Source organism: Sceloporus occidentalis, unplaced genomic scaffold (assembly GCF_023333645.1).
Source record: "Sceloporus occidentalis isolate IW3139 unplaced genomic scaffold, rSceOcc1.0.p SCAF_3, whole genome shotgun sequence".
Classification (NCBI taxonomy): Eukaryota; Metazoa; Chordata; class Lepidosauria; order Squamata; family Phrynosomatidae; genus Sceloporus; species Sceloporus occidentalis.
Genome location: NW_028316983.1, coordinates 184,062,375 through 184,090,057, shown reverse-complemented (window position 1 = coordinate 184,090,057; position 27,683 = coordinate 184,062,375). Strand labels below are relative to the sequence as shown.

The 27,683-nt window shown below is 40.0% G+C and overlaps 1 protein-coding gene across 12 annotated transcripts in view; it reads left to right on the top strand.

Moving 5' to 3' along the window:
* Positions 1 to 27,683, top strand: part of PTPRM (protein tyrosine phosphatase receptor type M) — a 625,500-nt gene that overhangs the window by 584,512 nt on the left and 13,305 nt on the right. For all 12 annotated transcript variants that reach the window (XM_089517070.1, XM_089517069.1, XM_089517061.1 and 9 more), the window contains 6 exons: positions 12,424 to 12,540; positions 12,852 to 13,006; positions 13,478 to 13,613; positions 15,102 to 15,251; positions 17,419 to 17,592; positions 20,027 to 20,158. In XM_089517070.1, the coding sequence (XP_089373196.1) occupies positions 12,424 to 12,540; positions 12,852 to 13,006; positions 13,478 to 13,613; positions 15,102 to 15,251; positions 17,419 to 17,592; positions 20,027 to 20,158 (864 nt within the window). The remainder of the gene's footprint in view (positions 1 to 12,423; positions 12,541 to 12,851; positions 13,007 to 13,477; positions 13,614 to 15,101; positions 15,252 to 17,418; positions 17,593 to 20,026; positions 20,159 to 27,683) is intronic.

Below are 27,683 nucleotides of genomic sequence, written 5' to 3'. Positions count from 1 at the left end.
GCATTTGTCTTTAAACTGGTGATTCCAAACTTTACAGTGTTTGAAATTTTCACCAACCCCAGTCTTTCTTACAGGCTTTACTCCAGACATACTATTTTTCTGTCTGGCGGCATCATGGGAATGAATATCTTGATTAAATCTACACCCTTTGTACACAACTGTTAACTTCACATTATCATGTTGAAAGCAGCAATTAAACGTAACTATTTCTGATTCAGGGCCAGTATGTTCAGTAACAGAAGAACCAATAATTTTATCCCTCTCTTGGGTTGCACTGGCATATATACTGTAGTTCTTAAAGACAGACCAAAGAGGTGAAATGCATGCCTGTCTTAAAACGTGTGCAGCTTATAGATTTTTCTTGCAACCATCTCACTGCCAGAGAGGCAAAATGCTTTTAGACTGCAATCAAGTGTACTTGCCAGTGAATAAGTCTCACTGGATTTATTTAGTCTTACTTCTGAGTAGACCTGCATAGGATTACACTGCAAGACTGCAATCCTAGATATTTACCTGAAATTAAGCCTATTAAATACAGTGTTCCCTCCAGATTCGCGGGTGATACGTTCTTGCTCCCTCCCCCCGCGAATCTGAAATTTCGCAAATACTCAAGTCCCATTGTCCCCAATGGTGGACCGCCATTGGGGACAATAAGACTCCTCCTATCCTTCCTTGCGTCCGTCCTTCCCTCCCTCCCTCCTTCCTTCCATTCCTGCCTTTCTCTCCTTCCCTCTTACTTCCCCACCCCCCCAGTGCCAGGGCCGCCGTGGCCTGTAATCCATACCGTCTGCATGGGGACTTGCTTTCACAGCAGAACTCAGGGCTCATTGTGCGCATGCCCTGCCCCCTCCGCCCCAGCCAATTGATGTATCATGCGCCCATTGGCTGCAGCGGAGGGGGACAGGATGGGGAATGCATATGCCAGGCCTGGAATGCTCTTGGGAAAGCGAGTTCCCATATGGCCGGCATGGATTACAGGCCCCGGCAACCCCAGCACCAGAGGGGAAGAGGGAGGGAGGGAGGATTTGCAATCTGCGAATGATCAAAACCGCGAATGGCAAGTCTGTGCATAATGAGGGATGAGTGTAGAATGAAGCCTCTTAAAGATATGTATAGGATTGCACTGTGAATCTAAACTACTGTATTAAAAATAAAATTTGCACTGGAGACTGCAAGAAAAATAAACAAAACTCAGGCTATATGTGTAGTCTCTCTTCTCCACCCATCCGCCCCAGCCATATCACTTTGTTATATGAAAACTGAGACTAGTACAATAATTTAACAATAAAACTTTTAAACAAAAATTTAATTCTGAAAAAGAAAAGAACCACAAGTATAATCCATGGTATTCTTAAAGTCATTTATCTGAGTGCTGACCTCTTTTTTAAATGTAAACAACCATAGTTTCCCAGTAGAAATGATGACAGATGTGATAGATTGCTAAAAAGAGGAAGCTTTATAAAATTCATCAGTTTAAAATCATCTTTAATCTGGCACATCAGTAAATAGGATCATATGTCTTACCAGTCAAATCAGATTTCTTATTTTCAAACATATGACAAGAAATAACAAGTTGGCTTTATTCCATCATGCATAGCAGGAAAGGCATCCTTGGGGAAAATAATTGGCTGTTATTCCACAGGACGCTAGACAGACTCTTTTGTAATCATTTAATAAAGATGTCCCCAGATCTACAGTGCTTTCCTCACAGAACAAGGCAGCATAAAACAGGTGCAGAACATGGTCCTTTGTCACATGAACCCTTTGTCACATGAAGTCTGACTGGTTTCCCTTCTTTTAACATGCTCTTTTCTACAAGTAAGTGATGCTGTGCATATTGAAATCCATAAAGTTCCATAAGCCCTACCAAACTGATTAAAAGTATCCAAATAACTTATCTGGGAATTACCACATATACAAAGAGGTGAACATTTTCCTTAGATCTTAAATACTGACAGTGTTAAGAAATTAGTGTCTGCCAAATTGGCTTGAAGCGTTTGAGTAGATCATACACTAAAACTTGGGAATATTCTAATGTATCTCCATGAATTGCTGACATAGAGAGGAAATAAAATTGGTCCAGTATTAGAGCCAAACTACATGTGGTGCCAAAGCTATCTTCCCATCTCAAATGATAATAAAGGAGGTTAGAAAAGGCATGAAGAGAATATGTGTCCTAAGGAAAATTCCTTTTTATGAAGCTGGTACAGTCAGTGTAGACAGCTCTGAGCTTGATTGACCAATGATCTGAGATACTATAAAGCTCCCTCCTTTTCCAAGGTTCTTACCCTATGAGGACCAGCTAATGGCTACCTCCCATTCTCTCTCCCCTCCTACCATCTGTACATTTTCCTTGCACTTTGCAGAAATAGAATCCCATCCTGCTGACAGCATGATCATAGATTGCATTCAAGGAAGAAAAGAAAGCTGTGAAGGGACTCGGGATGTACTTGGATGAGGAGTTGGCAAAAAGGGACAAGAAGTACTGGGAAGCAATTCAAAATGGGGCAACACAATTTGTAACAAATTGCTAGACTAGAAGAGCCCAATATGTTGCTTCAGGCTGAATAGTTGAGGGGAGCCTTAAACTGTAGACTGACACTGTTTGGCCACACTATCAGCATCACCATCACTACTTTTTCTTTGTTTAGTGCCTGCAGTTTGCTAGCTGCCGTATTCTTCAAAAGGGTGCTGTTCTGATACATGTTGCAAGCTTTGCTGAAGGTTTCAGTGGAAGATGGATCAAACCTAAAGTGCTTTGAAAAACTATTTCCTTTTTCTGGCAAAATAAAAGGAACATTTTTCATTTAAATATTATATTTAAAGTACAGTATTACATACTTTATCAGTATACATGATGGGATTCATCACAAGTGGTTTTTCTTTAGTGCATAATTCTGGACTTCTTCATTCTGAACTTCAAGAATGGTTGTAACTGGCAATTAGAAGATCTACCAATCTTTGTATTCATGATTCTTGTTTGCAAGGGAAATATCAGTGTTCTTGAGAAGAGGCATCCCAACAGATCTTTATAGCACACTTACTAATGACAACCATCTTTGGCTGTTGGAACTTATTTCAAGAGCACCCAACATAGTATCCCATCATAGTTATGGCCTCATTCCCACTGGTGGCATGACCCGCATTCGATCCCGGGTCTGCCATGGGGAAAACCCCAATTCCAAAAGCCCCTCCCCCCATTCACACTATGAAAGAGGGGCCTGTTTGGAATAGGGGTTTTTCCTTGGTACGCTTATTATTTCCATTGGAGAAGACAAGCAGCCATTCTTTCCTACCTTGGGGAAGAAGCGGAGGCCCGGCAACAGCCCTGTCCTCCTTCCCTCCCTCCCTCCCTCCGCCAGCCAGCCTACTTGCTTACCTGGTTGCTGGTGCGGAGCTCGGCAGTGGCGGCGGGCCTCTCCTCCTCCATCCAGACTGTTCCCCGCTGCCTGGCTCTCTCCTCCTCCTCTGTCCCACAGGCCTAACTTAGAAGGAGGGCAGAGCAGAAGGAGAGAAGCAGCAGGCCCAGAAGATGGAGGATGTGTGTGCCTCCGTCCTCCCAGACTGCCTCTCTCCCCCTCCTTTGGGGGGTCTGGAGGCAGGCTGGGAGGACAGAGGCACACACGCGTGCGTGCACCCCATCCTCGAGGCGTGCTGCCTCTCTCCTTCCGCCACGGCCTCCTCCTACTGTAGGCCTGCCGGGACAAAGAAGGAGAAAGGGGCTGGGCAATGGAAAACGGCATGGATGAGGAGAAGAGGGCCACTGCCGGGCCCCAGCACCCAGGTAAGCAGGCAGGCCGGAGGAGGAAGGGAGAGGAGAAGGAGGAGGGGGAGGGAGGGAGGGAAGGCTGGTGACAGGGAGATGGCAGGGGCCATTGCAGCTTCCCCTGCCATTTCCCTGTTACCGGCAGCAGATGTGAATCCGCCAGTGGTTTCCACTGGGATGAATTGATTTATTTTACAATAAAACGATTCATCCCAAAAAACACCACTTTGGAAGTGGTGTCTGGAAACCTCAGGGTTTTTGGGTTTGCCCGCTTTTTTCCCTTTGAAATCAATCTGATAAGGATCAGGATTGATTTCAAATGGAAACTAGGGTCATATACCTCGAATCCTGCTGTGATTTATATCGTAGTGGGAATGAGGCCTATAAATACAGCCTCAGTAAGCTTTATGACAAAACTAAAGAGGAAACCATCAGCTGTACTGACAGTGGGACACACAATGACAGTTAACCAGTGTGCATGTCCATGAGCTTTAGCAGCATAATTATGGCCCGGTACATACCGGGCTTTGCGATGCCCTCGTCATGTGCGAGGGTTGCCTGGGGATGCAGAGAGACCACATGCCCCGCAATCCTCGCACATGACTAGGGTGTAATGATGGCAGCGCCTTGTTTACATGGGCATCGCTATTGTTACATAAGTGCAGCGCAGCATCTGCATGGCGCTGGGCAGCACTTACGGAACAAGTGCGCCAGTGGCACACTTGTTACGCCACCACCGCTGCAGAAAAAACGTGCTTTTTGTGGGTTCTTTTTCCACCGGGGGAAGTCGCGCCATTTGGCGGCTGAGGCTTCCCTCCAGTGGAAAAATAGGCGCCCAGCAGGCTGCCCTTTTTGGACAGTATATACCGTGCCTATGTCAATCCCAACTTCATTTGGATTTTTTTTTCATAACATGGGGTGTCCCACCCTTAAATGCAATGGGCATCTGTCCTTGACCTGATCTGTACATGTCGCAGTCCAATTACCTTGTCTCAGTATGAAAATATAATCATACATATTTAGTTACTACAGAACTCAATGGTTTCTGTATATCCAGGTACATTGTTTGTGATACATTCTTTTGTACCACTCAGCCACATCTAGAATCAGCATCAAGCCATTGAAGATAATTCTGAAATTAAAAAAGTACTATACACTACACAAATGACTTCTGCTGGGTGGTGTTCTTTTTCTTTCCTTGTACAAAAGGCTTCAGCATGAGGAACTTTTAGCCCAACACAAAAGAGCTACAAACTTTTCTTGGAAGTCAACAGTATGGTAGAATAGAGTAGACCCAGTTAACCAAGTTTTGTTTTTGCTGAGAAAGACATTTGGCATTTGTTCTGGTTTGTTGCTGAAAGGGGGAGATGCACTTAACTAGGCAGAAACTGTTTATTTATTGCTTTGTTTTTAATTGTGTTTTCAGCTGACTTAATCAAGAATTTTCTTTGATGTGTATTTTATAAGGTTATGTTATGCCTTGATTTCTCTTTTTGGTAAAAATGCAGGATATCCATTTAATAAAGCTGGTGCAGACATCTGTTATTTGATTAAAATTTGTTTGTGCCTTTGTCCTAGTATACTTTTAGGAAGATAAGTGAGGTGCCAATTGTAAATAAATAATCTATGATGTTGTTACCATCTCTTCCTAAGAAGTTGTTTAACTATTTAAATATAAAATGAGGACACTCATTATTCCCTAAAATTGTATTGTGTCAAAGCTAGACACCCTTAAAACATTTGAGTTATTTACCAATATGTCATCTCCAGAAGATGGCACAGGTATCTCTCAAGGGGAGGGACAGCAAAAGAAGCCCTAGTGTATGTTTTTTAACAGTGGTGGGTTTTAGGAATATAAAATGTATAATAGAAGGATGGCTGAAATATATGTTCAAATCCAAGAATGGAACCAGCTTTCTACTCCTGTCTCCTCTGCAGTTTGCAATCTTGTCTGCTTCCAATACACCAGTGCCCAGAGGGTTCATTAGTGCCATTCTAGAAATTGGATATACACAAGTAATCCGTTAATATAGCTCAGAGGCATGACAACAAGATGAATTTGCCTTGCTTGCCTTGTGCAACCTGTGGTTATGGCCATATTAGATAAATTGGTCTGGGTTTCTCACTAGTTTTGTGTGTGACTGAGATGCCTGTTGGATATTCAGTCCCGTTTCCAAGAAATGCTATATGGGGTTCTGTGTGACTGTTCCATAATTCCCAGTACAAGTTTAATTCAGCATTAAAATTAGCATGAGTAAAACTGCCCAGCCAGTGACCTCATATGCACTATCAATATCAAGTCTTCTATAGATAACCTGTATGCAATTTTAAATGCATGGTGCAGCTACAAGATTAAAATAGCTGCCAGTTCATATATAAGTATTACTTTCAGCAATAAAGAAGCATGAATTACTGTACTGCTCCTGATTGCTAACTACTGCAAGGTACATGATGGCCACCTCTCAATTTACTTTTATTGCATATGGGTATGTGTTTGGGAATCATCATTGTGTTTTACAAGTGGAAAAGTAGTTTGTATGTATGATGTAGAGAGTGAGAATAGATATATGCAAGGCATCCTTTCAGAAGAGATACTAACAATAATCCATTTTATTTGTAAAGTGGATGAGCCCAGTCTTCTCATATTATATTTTCTTGCATTTTAATATACAGCTTGGGGGTATCAAGGAAACCACACCTTGAAGAGTAGTATGGGCAGCAGCACAGACCCTCCAAAGTGAACTTTATGGCTTCAGAACAATCAGGCTTAGGGTCCTAATCTACCAATGTATTTGCTTTTACTATTGTATAACACAGTTGCTTTAAGGATGTCTGCCTTCACTCAGAACAAGTATAGGGAATAATGGATGTCCTCTGTATTTAAATAGTTTCTTTCTCATCACTTTTCCCCCTCAAGGCCTGCCTGAAACCATTTAGTACAACCATCTGCAGAAGCCATCCCCAGCAGCTGGGGATCATGAGAGTTACAGTCCAATGCAAAGAATTACAGCCCAGAATTCAGATATCCTCAGCAACAAGCTCCTTCACCCAAATGTTCCTCAGTTCCAATCTGTATTACTGCTGTGTAAACTTCCCCATTCTTCTCTCAGAAGGTTCCTGGAATCACCCATTATACAGTACCTTTTCTACTGATAACAGTGTAGTCAGTAGGCTCAAAAATTGAAATGGGAGGTGGATGATACATGAATTCATCTGGCAACGTTTTGTAAAACTCTCGAAAATCCAGAAGTGTGAAATTGAAAATATTTATTATATACACATACTGCACATCACCTGTAAGCTAACCTTACATATCTGGTACACTTCATTTATTTAGACTGTAGTCTGCTCTGTCTCAGGGAAATTACCAATAACTTCATACCCGCCGCTCTGACCACATCTCTCCTGTGTTGGCATCCCTTCAGTGGCTCCCTCTCCCTTTCCGCATTCAGTATAAGCTCCTGCTGTCGACATTCAAAGCCCTCCATGGACTGGCCCCTCCTTACTTATCAGACCTTCTTTCTCCTCACCTTCCCACTCGGGCCCTCCGTTCTGGTAGTCAAGGGTTCCTGTCTCAGCCCAGGATTTCCTCTGCCCCATCCCGGATTCGCCCCTTTTCACTTGCTGCCCCTCACTCCTGGAACCTTCTTCCTCCACAAGCAAGAGTCATCACTTCTTTAACCAGCTTCAAAACAGAGTTGAAAACCATCCTGTTCAGAGAAGCCTTCCCAGACATCGCATAATTGTCGCTTACTATCTGATGTTCTGTTGTTGACTGTTTATTGATCCATTTCCTGTATTGCTATGTACTGTATATGTATTATCCTACTTGTGAGTATGTATTTTCCCTGGATAATGATTAACCTTCCATTTTGAAGCCAAGCCCTCCCTCCTGTCCATCTGCCTTGGTCCAGGCCTCGGAGGTTGAGAGGAACTGCTGGACCTCTTACCCTTTCCCGTCACCACTCCCTTCTCCTTCTGTGTCATGTCTTTTTAGATTGTAAGCCTGAGGGCAGGGAACCGTCTAACTAAAAAAATTGCATGTACAGCGCTGTGTAAATTTACAGCGCTTCATAAATAAAGGTTAATAATAATAATAATAATAATATACATGCATATATTTTACAAATCATTTAAAAACTGACAAGTAATTATCTCTGGCTCCCCCAGAAAGCTGTGAGAAGGTGTTTTGGGGCTCAGATTTTCACAGTTCTCTAATGGAGTTCCACAACTGGATGCCTACTATTAAGTACAGTGAGACCTTGGTATCCATGGACTTGTCTTCTGCCAATTCAAGAAGCCGCAGATGGCAAGCCCCAATTGTTCTCAGTGGTGGTGCGTGCAGGTCACCACGCCACCATTGGGGACAACAGAGGCTTACCTGAAGTCCCATTGTCCCTAATGGCAACACGACTGCCATATCTTCTCCAGGCTAAACATACCCAGCTCCCTAAGTATCTCCTCATAAGGCATGGTTTCCAAACCCTTCACCATTGTGGTCACCCTCCTCTGGACACACTTTCTGGGAAGAACCAGGTTTTTAAAATGTGTGATTTGACCCCTGAATTGGGATCAGGATCAAGGGAAGGTGGGGCCAGGTTGATGGGTGGTCACCTGGGTCCCTCCGCAGAAGGATGGCTTCCTTGTTTGATTAGGCATCTGGAAAAGGCAGTGTTGCCTTTTCTGTTGTTCTTTTTGCTGTTGTTTGTATGCTCACATTCACAGGTTGGCATTTCACAATCCCTCTTCTCTACAGGGTTCAGCTTGTAGAAGTACAAGTGGGCAATCAGAATGAAGGGAAAACAAAATTTATTTGTTTAAGCAAATATGTGCATGTATTACATGAATTTTTAGAAAAAGCCACAGCTGCTGGGTCCATGTAACCAGGCATAAGCCAATATAGCAATGTGCACACCATAGAAACACCCTCTTGCACTGCTGTGGCTATGTAATGGGGGTTCTGTGTGGCTTTCCAAATTAGTTTTAGTTTGGATTAAAACAGGTGTTGTGGCAGTAAAAGGGTCAAACCAAGGCACGGATACGAGACAGTGAAAATGGGGTGCACCCCTTGTGTAGGTCCAGCCTGATTCATAATGTAAAAAGGTAATTTTTCCAAGCACTGTTGAGCTGTGGCATGTTTTTGCATGCAGAGCACAAAGAAGTATTACTTGATCCTTGAAATATACAAGCCCTTGCTGAACACACGCCTTGCCCATCACAATGATGGCTATTTTCTAGTTAATAAACCCTGCATGTTTTGTTTTTCAGAAATAAATTAACCTGATGTAAGGAGAGTAGTGTATAAGTTACAAGCAAGCTGATGTTTCTTCTGAAAACAAGCTGACATCCCCATGTAGAAGGAAGGGGTTATTGTTACCTCCAGCTTTTCTCTTACTTATCTTCCGCAAGCCAGACGCTGGATATCCTGGCAATACATACTGACAAATCCCACAGTATGAAGCCAAAAAAACATTATGTCTTTGCACACCAGAAGTCTGCAGAGAGGGTAGAGAAATGGCTTTTTAAAAAGGAACATATTAGTAAGCCAGAGTGTCTAGACTGCACTGTTGTATGTTTCTTTTTTGAGCCAAGCAATTGAATTAAATTGTTTAGCCAGCTAAACTGAGCACAGTGGAACATGGCAAGTGCCCATCTCAAAAGGAATTGTGCTAAAGTTAGAAACTTGATTTAGGCCTTGTGCTGCAGCTGTTTCCTTTTTCGTATGGACCTGGTGCGGATCAGACTCTACCTACAGGAGAGAGGAAACAACAAGCAAAAGGAAGTTGGGGGTGGTCACAAACCCAGCTTTGGTGGTTTGCCTCCATTGGGGGATAATGGGAAGTTCTATTTCTCCTGAACAATGCACAGGAAATATATATTCTCCATTGTGGAGAAATTGCTGTTGCAAATAGCAACTTGACAGTGGAGACAAAGCTCTATGAACCTTTAAGTCGGAAATCTGAACAATGCCGTTGGTCAGGATTATCAAGCAGAACAGACAGACTGATAAACAATGAGCTTCCAAATGTGTTTCTTATGGTTTTTATTTCCCTGACTGTAGAGCTTTTTGAGATTTTCCAGAAGGAGTTTCTGGAACTGGTAAAGAACTGGTAATGAAATGCCAGACAGAGACAAAAAAAACAACACCAAAAAGCCCAAAGCCTTCATTGCGCATATTAATGTTTTCAGTATTTTGCATCTGGTGTTCAGATGTATTCATCCGGCCATTTGAAGATAATACTGAATATGATGCAGCAAGCACACACAAAAAATTACAGGTCCCCCAAGGTGCCTCTGAACAGAGATGTGATTGTATGCTTTACACACACACACCCCTACAAAATACAGGGCACTTTCAGCCATTCCTAATTCTCGGGCATTCTGGGAACTGTCATCCAAAAAAAGTAACTTTTCCATGCTGTGATAACAAATACAGCCTGAGTGCCTGTGAATGGAATTTCATTAGATCCACCTTTCCTTCACCTCTACTAATATGACAGCACTCAGATAGTGAAAAATCATTTGCAAGGGGGTTGGGGTATACATATGAACAACTTGTGTACCCTATACCTCATTTTATCTCTGGAACATAAGACACTTGCATTGAATGCGAAGAGAAAACTGAATTGGAATACAGTACTAAAGAGCCCTGTCTCTTGCAGGGTGATTTCATGCTGCAAACACCTTTGCTCATCCATTGGTAGTGGGACAAGTTAGAGAGCCACCTGTTGAGTCAGTGGGTCTTCTACATGATGGAGCACTACAGTTTTTATAAAACACATTTAAATTTAAATCTGTATAGCGTTTGGAAAGAAATGGAAAAATCCAAAAATGTTATTGGAAGAAGAATAGCCTTTAAAAATGTATGAGATGGCTGAAATGGACAAATTAACAATTATGTTGGATAATAAATTGTTGGAAAAATACAAAGAAGATTGGAACTATGTAATACTGTTATGGGAGAAGAAATGGCGGAAATTAATTATGTCATCTTTCACTATTAAATACTGCAGTATGCTGTTAGAAGAAAAAGAATAAATTAGCAGAGTGTGTATATGTGTGTGTATTTGTAGTAATAAGGTAGATGTAGCAGATACAGTAAAGTAATGAAGGGGTTAACTATGATATGTTTAAACCTCAATCTAGAATAGATTAGGAACTAGATTATTATATTGTTTAGGTCATTGGTTATTAGTCATTTCCATATAAATTAGGAAAATAACTGTCTCGCGCGCACGCACGCACACACCTTAGTATGCAAAGTGGTTCCATTCTGGACCTCCACACACACATGGATGCCAAAAGCCACATGACCTTAAGTCCCATGGTTTTTAATAGTGGAGCCACAGCTGCATATTTGCGGCACCATTACAGCCAGTGGGGCTTGCCATCCACGGATGCTCAAATCCACGGAGGCAAGCCTATGGTTAGGGCGAGCTGACTGTATGAAGTATACTGATTTATTTAATGTAAGATCAGCAAATATGGTTTCTTTTTGAGATTTGTATGATATGTATAGCTTTATTGGGTTATTAATACAAATGTAAATTTTAAAAAATATGTAAAGAGTTCTCATATTGAAATCATGATATCAAGCTTTCAAAAGGCGAGTGGTGAGGAAAAAAGCAAGAGTTGGAGGGAAAGTTCTTTGAAGTTTAAAGGAAAGGACTAAGTGTTCTTTGGCTCTTCTTGGTATGGATGTAAGTAAGGGACTAATGGGCTATCCATTCTTTCTGGGTTTTAGTTTCAGCTTCAAAAACAGAATCTTGCCATTCAGATCTCCTGTGCTTAATTTCACATATTCTGTATAATGTTTTACCTAAATAAGTATTCCCCCTTTATTTTAATTTTTTTAACAAGGGTTTCTGAATATTTATTTTATCTCACTGATGGTACAGACTGGCAAAAAGAGACGGCTTCCCAGCAGCTTGGGAGTATGGTGTACACATGACGCATGGCCCCAAGATGCCAGGAACATGCCATGAAGCTGCCCCAAGCAATGGCATTGTTGAGGCAGCATGCATTTAGACGCCACGCACTGCCAAAACGGGAAAAACCACAGCAGCAAAGGTGCCTTTTTCCCGACGCAAAAAGGAGCGGCTTTCTGCCACTTCTTTTTGAGCCAGGAAAATACCGTGCAGTTGCCACAGTCCTGATCCGGTGCTCAAAGGGGCGGCCAGAAGCCCTCCTTCAAAACGGTCTGTTTCACCCCATAGAAACATTGTTTTCTTCCTTCCATGAGAAAGAACTTGTGTTTGTGCGCTGGAAAGTATGAAATACAAATTATCCACTGCTGTAGGATCTTTTCTTTTTTTTTCTTCTTTTTTTCCTTTTTCCCTCTGGATACTCCATGAAGTTGGGGCAGGGAGTAGTCAGGAAATGAATGATTATTTTAACTTAGCAATGAATGGCCTAATGTGATTCATCCTTCTTCTTTTTTCATTTTGCACTGAACAAAAAAAAAATTCTCATCTCTAACTCTCAGAAACGTTATCTGAAAATGGTTCATGTTCTTTAAAACTAATGGCCCATTTCCTTGTATAGGCAGCACGACTGTTTCATCTGCAGTTAGGCTGTATATCACATATTGCTGCAAAGGTTTTCAGGAATGCTTCAAATTGAAAGATATGTACCTTTTTTTTTTTAATTTCTGAAAGGTCAAGTGCTGTAAATACTGGCCAGATGACACAGAGATATATAAAGACATTAAAGTTACCCTAATAGAAACGGAGCTCCTGGCAGAATATGTGATTCGAACATTTGCAGTAGAAAAGGTGAGTGTTTAAAGATGCAGTTTCTCAGAATGGTTCTAGTTAATGTCATTCTTAAAGTTACCACATCTTTAAATTAACCCATTTCTGAAACATCTTTGTGGGTAGTATTCCACTGCCCCCTAATGGTAAGGCCACATTTTCCTAGTTAAAATATTGCCTTCCTCCTTTTCTGTGGCAAAAGAAATTGAAGACAGAAGGGAAACTTCAAATAGTTATTATATTTTAAAGAGGACTGTGTTGATTTAGGTCTGCTTCAGTCTTGTTTTAAAATGCTTACTGCTACTTTTCTCTTGCCTTTTTGTACAATACAGAGAGGTGCCCACGAAATACGAGAAATCAGACAGTTCCACTTCACAGGTTGGCCAGATCATGGCGTGCCTTACCATGCAACAGGACTTCTAGGATTTGTTCGGCAAGTCAAATCCAAAAGCCCACCTAATGCTGGCCCACTAGTTGTACACTGCAGGTTAGTGTAATGAAAAAGGTCTGCTGACTTCCTTAGATTTTATCTCTTGAATTAAACAGGCTAGGTGGTTAACATTACACAGTCTGTCATTTTCTTCAAAGGCATAGCCGTGTTGGTCTCAATCAGTATACAAAGGGATCTTGTAGTACCTTTGGGACTAAATGAGAACAAGATCAAACTTGGTAGCATAAGCTTTCATAGACTTAAGTCTGCTTCCTCAGATCATTTTCTTTCTTTCTTTCTTTCTTTCTTTCTTTCTTTTTTTTTTTATCATGATCATTTCATGATCATCATAAATCAGGCACAATGGTAGTCTACACAGTGATGTTTAGTGCAGGCATATGTAGCATTTGTTAACTATGTTGTAAAATGTACATGCTTCCTAATATGCTTTATGATTCATCCACTGATCTGCTTTCTGATCCAACTACTCATTTTTTGATTATCTAACCAGAGTTTTTATCTTTACAGTGCTGGGGCTGGCCGAACAGGATGTTTCATTGTCATAGACATTATGCTAGACATGGCAGAAAGAGAAGGTGTTGTAGATATATACAACTGCGTCAGAGAACTTCGTTCTCGAAGAGTTAATATGGTGCAAACTGAGGTACTCTAGTCTTCTGTTCAAATTTTCACATTAATTGTAATAAAAATGCACGTTTATGCTATTAAAGGGTGGAATTTAAATTATTTTATGTTTTATAAGCTTTGCCCCTACCTTATGATAATCCTCAGCACCATCTGTGTGCATCACATAGAGGTTATTCCATTCAGAGGGAGAGAGCCAGTGTGATGTGGTAGTTAGTGTTTTGGGTCCTGAGAGAGCTAACCCTCACTGAGCTCTGAAGAAACTCAGTGGGTGACCTTGGGCTGGTCTCTCTTTCTCATCCTTGACCTATCATGCAGTTGTTTTCAGAATAAAATAGAGAAGAGCAGAACCTTGAAGTTCATTGAAAGAGAGAAAGGACATAAATCTCATTAATTAATTAGACTGTTATGAAAGAAGAAGAGAGAGATGAAAGAATGAAAAATGGGTAGGAAGCATCAAGCAAGGAGATTATGAGATGATGGTAGGAGTGGCAGGTAAACTGAAGTTGGCTCAGGAAGAGTTTCACAGCACTTTTGAAAGTAGGAATTTCAAGGAGATGAAAAAAGGTTTCTCAGTAGAAGGCAAATGTTTCAGACGTAGGCATGGCACAACAGAACGCATGGAGTAGACACAGTAGGGGCTAAGGGGAAATAAAATGTCATTTGGATTGGCAAGGTGAAAAACCCAGACTGCACACCTGACCTTCAAGGAGAATGTGATTCCTTCTGGAGCAAATGGCCCCTCTACCTTTGGCTATTGCATGTTATATATTACATATTGACACCTGTCTGGTCTGGGTTTAGCTTTAGTTTATTTGTCTTGCAGGCATAAACCTGGATCTGACAGTGGTTGTAAGCCTGTGTCTCAGCTCTACTACTTTTGACTGCAAATGCAGGCTGAGATTACTGAATGCTCAGTACAGAAACTTTCCTTCACACAGAAAAATTGGCATTATTAGAGAGGATTCTGGTCTAGTCTTCTCCTTGAGATGCCAGATTTCTTATGTAGATGTCTTCTTGTAGGAAAAGGCATTCTGTAACTTTTCAAGCACAAAACCAGGCAATTAAAGGTGAAATCCAATATTAGCCCATCTAGCAGAGATCCATTGCAATCAATAGGACTTACATTAGCAACCCTTTTCATTTCAGTGCAGCTGCTCCAGTTGGAACTAATATGGGATTTAGCCCAAACTCCAGAAATTGACTGTAATTGAGATGTAAAAAGTAAAATAGAGCTGGGTATGATTTATGTGTTGATGACAATGCATGCCAGAAGACAAGGGGAAAATGGTAAGGTTACAGCAACCCTGATACATGATTACAATAGTAGTGCAATACCAAAGTACAGTGCCATGATAATGAATAGGTTTCAAAAGCTATGCACAATGCTGAAAGTAACATTTGGAACTCTTTTAAACAAAATCATAGGATACTTCATTTAAAGGCTGTCATTTCCCCAATGCTGTTAACATACTCCTGTTGAGCTTGTATTTCTTTGCTTCTTCAGGAACAGTATGTATTCATACATGATGCAATATTGGAAGCCTGCCTATGTGGAGATACCTCTGTTCCAGCTTCTCAAGTTAGGTCTGTATATTATGAAATGAATAAACTGGATCCTCAAACCAATTCAAGCCAAATCAAAGAAGAGTTTAGAGTAAGTGATGGACAAGGGACATGTTCTTTATAAACAATCAATATTGGAAAATGTCTGTTTGCCCTCAGGAAGCTTTATGTCGCTCGTGTGTGTGTTTAATAGGCAATCTGAATCTTTCTTTTATTATGTTTCTTTTGCACAAAAAAGGATGACTAGTAACATCCCTGCTACTTTAATATAACAATGTTTATTCATTATTGTTATTTATAGGGCCTGAACAGACAGGCTGCACCAAAGTCACACTCTAAGGACTGAAGCGCAGCTTTGGCACAGCTTCTGGCCTCTTAAGATGCATGTGTCATTTAAACAGCATACCTAAGAGATTTATCAGATAAGGAATTAAAGGAAAGGAAAATAGATAAAATAGAAAATTGGATGGAGTTAAAAATAGAAAATATAAAAGAAAAATATGTCCTGGTTACATTTTATGTTAATAGAACAATGGTTTAAAAATTGGAAGAAAAAAAATATAGAAAGGGAAAAATATACACAATTTCAACAAATAATCCAGAAAGGAAAAGAAATGGAGGAAAATGAAAATATGAAAGGTACAACTAGTAAAATGTATAAAATATTAATGGAAAATAAGAGGAAAAAATTAAACCAAATTATTTTAAAAGAAATATGGGAAGATGAATTAGGATGTAAAATTTGTGATAATGAATGGAATAAAATTTGGGAACAAAGACATTTGAAAAATTTATTGGTGTGAATTAAGGAAAATTATTATAAATTGATTTGGAAATGGTATTTGACACCAGTGGGATTACATAATATAAACAAAGATAATTCAAAATATTGTTGGAGAGGCTGTCAGGAAGTAGGATCATATATACATATGTGGTGGCAATGTGAATATGTACAAAAATTTTGGGAAATAGTAATATTAGAGATAGAAATTATTATGAATGTAAAGATAGATAGAAAACCAAATATAGTATTGTTATCAATATACAATGAAGTAGAATGGAAAGAAGAAAAAAACCTTGAAACAAATTTGTTTACTGCTGCGAGATTAATCATAGCAAGAAATTGGAAAACAAAAATAAATGTGAAATTGGAGGATTGGTATAAAGAAGTTTGGAAGTTAGCAATTAATGACAAATTAACATGCAAATTGAAAGTAAAAAAAGGATTATGGAAAAGAAATGATTTTGATGAAATATGGAAAAAAATTATTGGAGATGTACTAAGAAAAGAAGATGGGAAATTGCCTCCACAGGAGGAATTAACATTTTGGATGGAGTATAAAGAAGGGAATGGCTCCAGGGGGAAGGGGTGCACTGAGGGGATATTTAGTTTAAAAAAAAAAAACATGAATAAGATGCAAAAGGACATGTATGTATGGAAAGAATACTAAAATTTGTTTTGTAAAATTTCAAAAATATTAATAAAAAAATAAACAGCATACCTCCAAAGTGACCTGAAGCAGCTTTATTTTGGCCTGTTTGTTCGGGCCCATTGGTAGGTAAAATGCTGTGCAGCATATTGAGAGGATTTTTTGTTAGTTTTAGGTCATTTTCCTACTTTATTGATGAAATTTTGTAAAAGGGGGGAGGAATGAGTAATACAATGAGCAATTTAATGCATAAGTAAAAAAAGTAAAATATCCGCCCGCCCGCCCGCCCGCCTGCCCGCCTCTCTCTCTCTCTCTCTCTCTGTGTGTGTGTGTGTGTTTGTGTGTGTGTGTGTGTTAACAGTAGCAACCTTTGGATTCTTTTGTAACAAGGTAACAAATGAATTCATTTTGCAAAAAGAACTGTCCAGTCTCTGAACTCCTGTGTGGAATATACTGGCCAAAATAGTTTTAGAGATCATTTCACTTTTTCCAGCACTGAATATATTTCTTTATGCAAGTGGCTGATTTGGTAGCACAATGGCTTCCATCCAGCACCTAGACGTAGCTCTGTGATTCAATCCAAATACTCACTGATTGTCTGTATGGTGTACCAGAAACCCTCTCAAGACACCACAGAGCCAGCCCTCACTATACTATCGCCTTCTTTCCTTCCTTCCTTCCTTCTCTCTCTCTCTCTCTCTGGGAGCCCATGCTGCTATGCAAAATTTCAGATTTTGAAGTTCACTAGCAGAAACGTATTGATCTCGGCTACCTGTGCAAGTCTCTCTTTCATACAATTTTAACTTTGATTTTATTTTAATTTTGTAGACTCTTAACATGGTGACTCCAACTTTACGTGTGGAGGATTGCAGCATAGCACTTTTACCACGGAACCATGAGAAGAACCGGTGTATGGATGTGCTTCCTCCAGACAGATGCCTGCCTTTCCTCATCACAATAGATGGAGAAAGCAGTAATTATATCAATGCTGCACTAATGGATGTAAGCTCTTGTCCTAAGATTAATAGTTAGGGAGGAATGTTACTGTTAATCAAGCTGTAGAGTCAACACAAGGAAGCTGAAATCTTTCAAATTACAGTCTGAAAAATAACCCACCCTTACCCTGCCAAAAACAAAAACCCTGCGAGCAGCATCCAGTTGTTATCCACTGACCCACCAAAAGAATAAGACTTGTGAAGTCAACACTTACATAAGTCCCATTGATTTAATGAGTCCTCTGGTTCAGGCTAACAATTGGATTTAGCCCCAAATCTTTAAACTCTCAAAACACATTAAGATCTGACTTGTATTATATAACTGTTAAGGCCGAAAAGCTTCATTGAGAGGGCTAGTCAACGGTAAAGGCATTATAACAAATGAAAACTGCTTGCATGTCTCTTATCTAAAGCTTTGAGTATTAATGCCTAAATAGAACAAGAGTTACCCATTACATCACTAAGGCAGCTAATCAGCATAATAAGCTTTACAGCAGTATTTTAGTTTTCTCTCCTTCTAATTTTCATAGCAATTAATAGGGGAAAAACAGTTGCCTGTTGGCATAGATAGTACAGCAGCCATTACCTCTGTCACTCTCTTTATTTCTGACTGAATGAACATTTCCTAAAGGATTCTTCTCCTCCCCTGCCCCCATTAAATGCAGCAATGGAAGTTTTAATAGCACTAATAGGGTTTCACTAGGATACTTAAACATGTTTTACACTCTCTAGAGATTGTAGAGTATCTCTGACATTTTAGAGCAATAGTAATTAAGGCTGTCACACATACATACACATATGCCAAGAAAGCAGACTTTGGAAAAAGAGTGAAGACATTTTAAACAATCTTCTGTAAAAGCAATCCTTTTTTCTAAGCATTATCCTGGTAGTAATAAAGGGTTGTGGAAAGTTTATCTCCAGACTGGGTGGTTTAATTGTGGTAGGTGCCCATTGATGGGTGCCACTCTTTGATTGGTGACATGGGGCATTATCAGAGAGCAACTTCATGATTAGTGGGTAGTAGCATCAGATTTGTCAGATACACTGTGGGAATAGCTGTTGGTGTTGCTGCACTGGGACTTGTTTTGCAGCCACAGTTGATTTAGAAACTGCCTGTGCATACTCTTGCAACTATGTCATGATGGCATTAGCCTTTGCACTGCAGTGTTCTCAAATTTTATCTGTATGATACAATCAAAGAGTTCTGACGAGGTTCATTCCTCCCTCACCACACCTGTGTCCCATCCACTTACTGCCTCTCATATCAGTCGCACTCTTTCAGTGTATAGGTTTCGGTGTATAGCAGTGGGGAAAGTTCACTCTAGGGGATACATCCAGGCCCTGGGGCACCCCAGAACACTTCTCAAAAATGTTTTTAAATGGGGAAGGTTAACTAAAAATGCTCCTTTCATGCATCCTAGTGGATGAGGGGGCAATTTTGAAAGGTTTCAACAGTTCTCCTGGACTGATTTAATCCTAATAGATACTCTTTTTCAACCATGAAGAAAATCAGAATCTGCATTCTTGGTTAGTTCCTGCTTGAAAAAGGACCTCTCATAAACCAAAAAGAGCCCAGGGAGTCTCCTAAACAGTGAAAATGGCTCCCATTGAAACCTAGGGCCTTTGGTTTTAAAAAATGGGGGGGGGGGAGGGGCACAACACTAGGCATGGCCAGCTAACAAGCATAACTATATTAGGCTCAGTAAGCTAACTGCCTTGGGCAGTAGATTTTGGATGTCATAAAAAAGTAGCAAATGGTTATTACATCTATTAAATCTATTATTCTTATATGTTTACTACTTAGAGGGTGAGTATATGGGAAAGCTCAAGTGCTCCTCCTTGTACAGCAACAAGATGGGGATTACCCTGCTTGAAAACATTTATTTATTTATTTATTTATTTATTTATTTATTTGATTTTTATTTTTATTTGATTTATTAATCACTTTATAAGATTGTTTCCAGTTATATCCTAGTAAATTCTACTCATAAGCATGCCTGAGCATGTTCCATGTACAATGTTTCCCTTCCATGCTGCTCTAAAGCCATTCAGTACCTCCATCATTTATGAATACCATACTGTCTGGGTATTGCAGTAGACATTTTGTTAGGATGGCTAAAATCCTACTATGGTCAAAGTAAGCAGGTTTCCGGCCAGCTTCGAGGCAGGGCATTTAGATGACGCATGCCACAAAACCAGCCGGAAATTGCTCCCAAGCTGTGCTACGGAGAGAAAAGCCAGACTAAAAAGGAGCTGGATTTTTATGCTTCTTCCCAGAAAGTGTGCACCTTCACTCCTATGTCTAAATGTCATGATGCCAGAGCGACTCTAAAGGTCTGCTCTATCCAAACCCTAACCCTAATTGTGCATATAAACACCCTGTTGCAGGAGCACATTTATGTTTGCAGAATAACTGAATTATTCTTCCCCTTGTTTTACAGAGTTATAAACAGCCTTCAGCTTTTATAGTTACGCAACATCCCTTACCAAATACTGTCAAAGATTTCTGGAGATTGGTTCTAGACTATCACTGCACATCAATAGTTATGCTGAATGATGTGGATCCAGCGCAAGTAAGTCACACTTGTAAGATATATTGTATGAAACTGTACTTTATATAATACAGTATTGTACTGTAATGGGCAGACATAATTCTAATTTCTCATTAAACAATGTTCAATTTATATTTAATCATTCTGAGACTGATAAATTGTTTAGGAATGGGAGGAAGGAAGGGTGACCTAAGCAAAAAGGTGCAAACTTCTTAACCACAATTCAAATTTAATCCCAGTAGAAACCATGGCAATACAATAGCAGTTGCCCTGTTTGAAAGAAAGAGATAATTGCTGCTAAAAACATGGAAAGAAACTGATTTGAAAATGGAGAATTCAAGTTTACCCAATATTTCCATTTTTATTCAAATGTTGCTACAGCTATTGTGCAAAAATCATAAGTGGCCTCTTACTGTAGTCTACAATCTATTAAAAAAAACTTGCTGTGAAAAAGTTGGTTTGAATCCAGCCCAAGTAAACTTCTTCATAATTTCAATAAATGTTGCCAGTTTTTAAAGCTAAGAATGCGTCTTGTGTTATGCCATAGAAAATTATTGTTGAATATATAGCTCAAAGAATTGCTAATAATCAGTTCCATCCTGAAATCCTGAAAAATCTTGGAATCTTTTCAGAAGAGTCTTTTATCATGTAAAAACCCTGCTTCTTCGATGGGATTTTACAGGAGATTTTAGATGTTCTGTTTGTAATTCTAGGGAGTTTTCCCACTCTTTCTTCTGTCCTTTTTCTTTAAAAAAAAAAACCATTACGGAAGAAAGAGTGGAGTCATAGCCTTTTGAACTGTGATGCTAGAAGCTATCCATCTGGGAACAAACTTTTTTTCCCAGTGTAATACTTGTCAATAGACATTTAATTTCTTAGGTCAAACAAAAACACATCATTTTTATAGGACTGATTTCTAGTTGTTTAGTCATATTCTATTTGTTTGATTTATATCCTGCCCTTCCTCCCAGAGACCTAGGCTACAAACAATTATATGAGGCAGCCAAAGGACCAAATGAAAACATCTTTCATAAGGATTGGGCTTGGGAAAGTTACTTTTAAATCATTAAATTCCTAAACCAATACGGTCAATAGCTATAATGCCTGTGGGATTCTGGGAGCTGTAATCCAAAAAACCTACCTTTTCCAAAACCCACACATGAATAGAGGCTCTATAGCACCAGTGCTCATAAAACTAGAGCAACACATGAAGAACTAAAATAAATGCTCCCACTGGAAAGGCACATTTATTGACTCCCATCCTCTAAATTTCAAGCCCTTTATGTGTTCTTCTTTATTTACATACCTTTGCTAAGTGATTGAACATCGCCTGCTTAATATGCTGTCTATGTTATATTGTGTGGGTTTTTTCCCTCATAAATAATTTTAACACTGTAAAATAACTAAAAAAAATTTTCTTATTAGCAGTTGAAGTCTTTTGCTATATTCTTGCTTTAAAATTCATAACTAATATTCCTTCTGCAAGTCAGTAAGTACAAACTGCAACTGCTCTAGCGTATTTTTTGAATCCCAGTCACACTCACCTGTCCCCAGGGAAATGCATGAAAGGCATAATCCTTGTTTGTGTGTTGGTGGGTTATTTTCAGAGTGAAAGAGGGAAGCCTCAAGGGAAGCAAGATTTTTAGCTGCCACTAAAAAGCACATTCTTAGCCACGTTTGAATATACAAGCTGTTATAGCCTTCCATTGGTGGTCCTAGCTACATATTAAAACAATTGGCCCATGCTCTCTCTAACATATTACATCTGTTTTGATACTTTTGCCAATGCGCATTACAAGTTGTAAATTTACAGGTTGTTACATGCCTTCAAGTCAACTCTGATTTATAGCAATCCTATCTTAAGGTTTTCTTAGCAAGATTTATTCAGCGGTGGTTTGCTGAGTGAATGTGACTTGCCCAAGGCCATCCAGTGGGTTTCCATGGCTAAATGAGGATTCAGACCCTGGTCTGCCAGAGTCCTAGTCCGACACTGAAACTGTTACACCATGCTGGCTGTCATGTAATTTAGGGATACATGTCTGGATTCAAAGGGTAAAATGAGAAGGGAGAGAACAGATTTCAGTTAAAGTGATGACTTTCATTCTTTAATTTATTTTTAATTTTTAATTATCTTTTTTCATTTGTCCACGTATTTCATTATTTCTGTATTGAGTCTAAGGAATGAATAGACACTCATGAGGTTAGTAAACATAGCATGCCTCAGTGTGAAATGGAGAGACGGGAGAAACCTTTCTGCTCAGACCATGAGCCACGTGTATAGCATGTAGTTTAATACTGCAGAATGGCAATAGGCAAAATGCAGTGTTAATCCTCCTTAGAGTAGATCCACTGAAATCAAAGCAACTTTAATTAATGACTATCAAGTCCCATTCATGGAGACCCTGGGAAGGTTTGCTGTGAGGGCTTGGTGTCCTTGAACTGAGAGAGATTCCTCATCAATGTCTTAAATAAACCAAAATACAGTGGTACCCCGGGTTACGAAAGTAATTCGTTCCGCCGCCGCTTTCGTAACCCGGAAACTTTCGCTAGCCGAAAAGCCCATAGGCGCTAATAGCGAAAGCCGCGATTTCGTGTGAAATCGCGCCGAAAAGCACCAAAAATTTTCTTCGTAACCCGGAATAACCTTCGTAACCCGGAAACATTTAATTACATGGATTTTTTTCGTAACCCGGAAATTTCGTAAGGCGGCGCATTCGTATCCCGGGGTACCACTGTAAAGAAATTTGATAACCACTTTAGCCAAAAAAGAGAAAGGGAGTGTTTGAATATAATGTCCACTCTAGCTTATTGGAATCAAAGAGAGCGAAACCCTCCGGATGCATAAAAATACATTTATTAAGCCAAATTCTTTTGAATCTGAAATCTTCACTGGGGCACTTTTAAGGCCAGCCAAACAGAATGTCTCCAACATGTCTGTTGCAAAATTACTCTCAGGCGTCTCTACTGAAGAAGAATGTATGACAAATCAGACATACCAATAACCATTTGTTTAACAACATACTTGTTTTTTAAAAATATATACTGTATATCTTAAATCCAAAGTATAAAAGAACAGGTTGTTGCAATACATACACATCCACAATGACACTTCCAATGAGACATTTTCTGGTGACATTAATGCTTGATGGTGGGAAGTAGGGGGGAGTGATTGTCTTTGGGATTGTGGCTACAGAGGGAAGGGCTAAACTTTCTGCTGTGATTCTGACCTGTGCAATGTGATTGGATTACTTTTGTGGTGTGAATTAAAACCAAGGTTGGAAAACATGATTGTAGCATTGTTTGCCAATATTCTACATTGGCTACTTAGTTATGTATTTATACCTCTTAGCCCAGTAGCCCATCCCATCAATCTACCTTAACAGCCTGCAGGTGAATTGAACAAAGGAGGTTTGTTCAGCTGCTGATTGGACCACAAGGAGGATGACATTTCCTACCCCACCCGCCAGCAAGCCAGGGTATGACAAAGAATTGCAATAGGGGTGTGCTTCAGATTGTCATAGCTTCACTTGCTGACAGGAGGAGTTGGGAACATAGGCCTGGTACAGACTGCTGGAAAACGGCAGTCTGGGGCCGATTTTAGGACTCGGAATTGTGGAGCGATCTCATGCTCCCAAACCCTACCGCACGGTGGTGGCACCATCATGGTACGGCCCCGTCCACATTGGGGCTGCCATGATTATGCAAACGCAGTGCAGTGTCTAAACATCATGGTACCGCACGTACATCATCACTGTGCAAGTGTGCACCATTGACGTACTCATTGTGCCCGCCGTGCGTACTAAAAAGAATTCACTTTCAGGCCACGTTTGGTTGGTGCAGCCTCTGTCAGGAGTAAAAACGGGTGGCTCCAGCCCACCCTTTCAGGGCGGTCTGTCAAACCTGACTGCTGGTTGTTAAGGTATGAGGTGACCATTTACAAGGTTTTACATAGTCTTACAGTAAGACTATGTAAATGACTATGTAAGACTATGTAAATGATCACCTCATACCTTAATAACCTATGTAGTCTTACTGAATATGGAACAGTTATGGATCTGTAATTCTAGGTTGAAAATAATTCTGTGCACTTGCCAACCTCCTAACTTCTTTCCGCCCATTTGGTGCTTTCCTGTTTTTCATTTTTGTGCTAGCTTGGGCACTACAGAAGAAGTGCCTAATCTGCAACCCTACGATACTCCCCAAAGACCTTCAGGGCAACACCCTAAGAATATCCTAATTTCTTCTTCCCAGTGATGTCTTACCAATTTCTTAGAGGTTAGGGGTGGCGAGAAAGATTTCTAGTCCTAGGGTGACAAGAGATTCACTAGGAAGTGTTTTTGTGCTTTCATGCAAACATATATGGACACCCCCAAGCTAGCATTATGTGATCATCAACAGCAAAAATGTTCTGCTTCCCTGAAAGGAACCATACTTTAGTATTATTTTCAAAGTATTATGTTCACTATGAACTCAGTTCTCATAGTATCAGGAAGAGTTGCCATTTGCACCTGCTTCTTTTTAGTATATATTCTTTGCAAATCCTGCCAGAATAATTCCTGCATATGTATATCTTTGTAGTCATTTGGGGTCCCCCTCCCTTTTCTTCTTTTTCTGCAATGTGTCTGGCCCTGTTAAAGAATCTGTGGCTCACTTATAAAGTGATGTCTTGAATAGTAGGAGGTGAAGGATTAAAAAGCCCTGTAAAGCTATTCAACCTACACAATATTATCTGACAATTAAATTGTCCAGAATACAGCACTGTAATGGCTGTGATCCCCTCTGGCTACTATTTCCCATAACTTAAATTTTCTGGGGCAAGTTTTTAAAAGGGAAAAAGACATTCACAGATATATAAATCAGTAGAAGGCAATGCTGATATTATCCAGTATCGCTGGACAAAGAGCAAAATTTTGCCTCTGGGAATTTAAGGTTTATTATCCAGCTATCCCAAATGTTTACTATACCCTGAGGAAAATGACAAGGTCTTTGATAGTGTTTTTGCCTCACATAATGCCCAACAGGTTGAAGTGTTTGACAGCACCCCTGCATGCTGTCACAGTCTGTTCCTTAACTGGTGTTGAGTATCTCAAACTGTCACTCTAAATGTCAAGAAGGATTTAAGAATTTAGTAGCAAGCAATAGTTGGGTGAAATTATGTGAAATAAGGTGGCTACAATTAGAGAAAGGCAAACTCAAATCATTGATCCAATTTAAGCAGTCGATGTTGTCTGCATAGGCTTGGCACCAAAACTGTCAAGGAACATCTCTTCCTATGTGATTCTTCTATATTTTAAGATGACAGAACTTGTGGTCCTCCAGATACCAAACTCAATTCAATTCTAGCTAGGTTAGCCAGTGATAAGGTCTCATGGGTGTAAGAGCTCATGAGCCTTTGAGCACCCTGCTTTAGGTGCTCTAAGGAGGCAAAATGTTAATTACTGAAAGCAGAAAATCCAAAATAATAGTCTTCGAGAACAGATTTTCTAAATTTCAGTGGACAATTGATGGAAATACTCTAGAAAAGGTAAAAAAATTACGTACCTGAGGCTGATGTTCCATCATTCCTTGACATGGAAACCTCATTTTGAGGCTATTTCTAAGAAAGCGCAAATAAGCTCATCCGCAATAACTCAATATTTTTTTCTCAAAGGGGGGCCCTCTATATTCTATTAGCAATTGAAATGTTTAATGCCAAAACTGTGGCACAATTATTATATGCTTCCAGTATGTGGATGGGGGGTTTATCTCCTGAGCTGGATAAACAACAGGAAAAGTTCCTGAGGTCATTGTTGCAGTTTCCCAATTGCATTCCTAATTGTGTGTTATTGCTGAAAACAGAGGAAAGTCCCTTATCTAGTAGAATTTCGTAGCTTGCCGTCAATTTATGGATGAAGGTTATGGTACAGTGCGCCTGCACCACAATTAAAGAAATGGTGCACACACCCATGCTGCAAGCACACACCCCATTGTTTGCAATGGGGAGCAAGCATACGTGGATTTCCCCTTACACAGGGGGATCTGGAATGGATCCCCTGCATAAGGGAAGGGCCCGCTATATTTGATGAGGGCTTGGGTCTCCTTAAACATGTGGCACAAAATAATTATGTTAGTTGCTGGTCCAAATGCATAGCAAAGAAAGCTGCATCTATTGGCCTCTCCTCATCCCTTCTCTTTAACCTTGGCTTGGACATTGCTCCTACATCTTAAATTAACACTACTGGAGATAGCTTTCTGTGAATTGCGTTTGTTTTCATATGTCTCTTGTTCCCCTAGTATGATTCACATACATTACAATGGCCTTTTCCATATTGCCAATTATTTGGTGACCCTGTCTCTAGGCAAGTATCAGTGTTTTTTCTCTAAGGCAAGGTGCAATGTATATTCCATAGAACTACTTTGTGGTAGATTTGCCGATGTTCCTTACTCCTAAAGAAGATGCCCATCTAATATCTTGGATGTAGAGTCTATGTAACATATTCTAATGTATTGTAGACTTTACAATCAAATCTGAGAAGCCAAAATGTATCCATTATTAAGTACAGTGCGCCCGCGCCATACGCAGGCGCGCCATATGCAGCCTTGAGCATACGCGCTCAAGCCGCAGGGCGGAAGGGGCAGCGCGTCCCATTCAATTGAATGGGCGCACGCGCCCGTTGCGCCCCGCGCCGCCGCGCACGAGCCCCATTGTTTCCAATGGGGCTCGAGCATAGGCGGAATTCGCCTTACGCGGAGGGATCCGGAACAGATCCCCCGCGTAAGGCGAGGACGGACTGTAAGATGAATGGAAAATCAGACCTTTTTTTATGTAAAATTCTTGCTGGAAGATAAATGCCTGAATTGTCAGATTTCTCTCTGAGGCAGCTAGACTCAGAATCCACTGTGTATGAAAGGACAGTTAGAGTTAGAATTAGAGTATGAGTTAGCATTAGTTAAGAGTTATATTTAGCAACTTCCTCTCCCCTTGTTTTACTGTGGGGAATTTTATTGTGGGGAATTCTGAGAACTTGTATATCTTGACTGAATCCCTAAAATTTGGATCTATGGACCGTAATAAATAGACTGACTGAATTACCGAAAGCAGATCGCTTGAGTGGTGGAACACACTCCTCAGAGAAGTCCATGCATGTCCTACCTAGTTTTATCTGGAAGTAGATGAAGACTTTTTGTTTCTCCCAGGCAGTAGAGCTTTTTACTCCTTTTTTGTGTGTTTCTTGTTTAAAATTAAATTACTGATAAATATATTTTAAATAGGTGTGCATGTGTTTTTAATTTTTTTTAAAAAAATCACTTGGTAAACGTTTATGTTCAGAGTGGTCTACAGTCATATGTGAAATGTTCATACTACAACTATATACCCACATTTATAATAATAAATCCTACTGATTGCAGTAAAATATATAAACATATGAGTTATGAGCAGGATTTTACCTTCAGAGCTTAAAGGAGACCTGATAGTGCAGTGGTTATACCAGTATTGCAGCCACAAGGTTGTGAGTTTGATCCTGGAGGGCTCCAAGACTGGCTCAGCCTTTCATCCTTTCCTAGG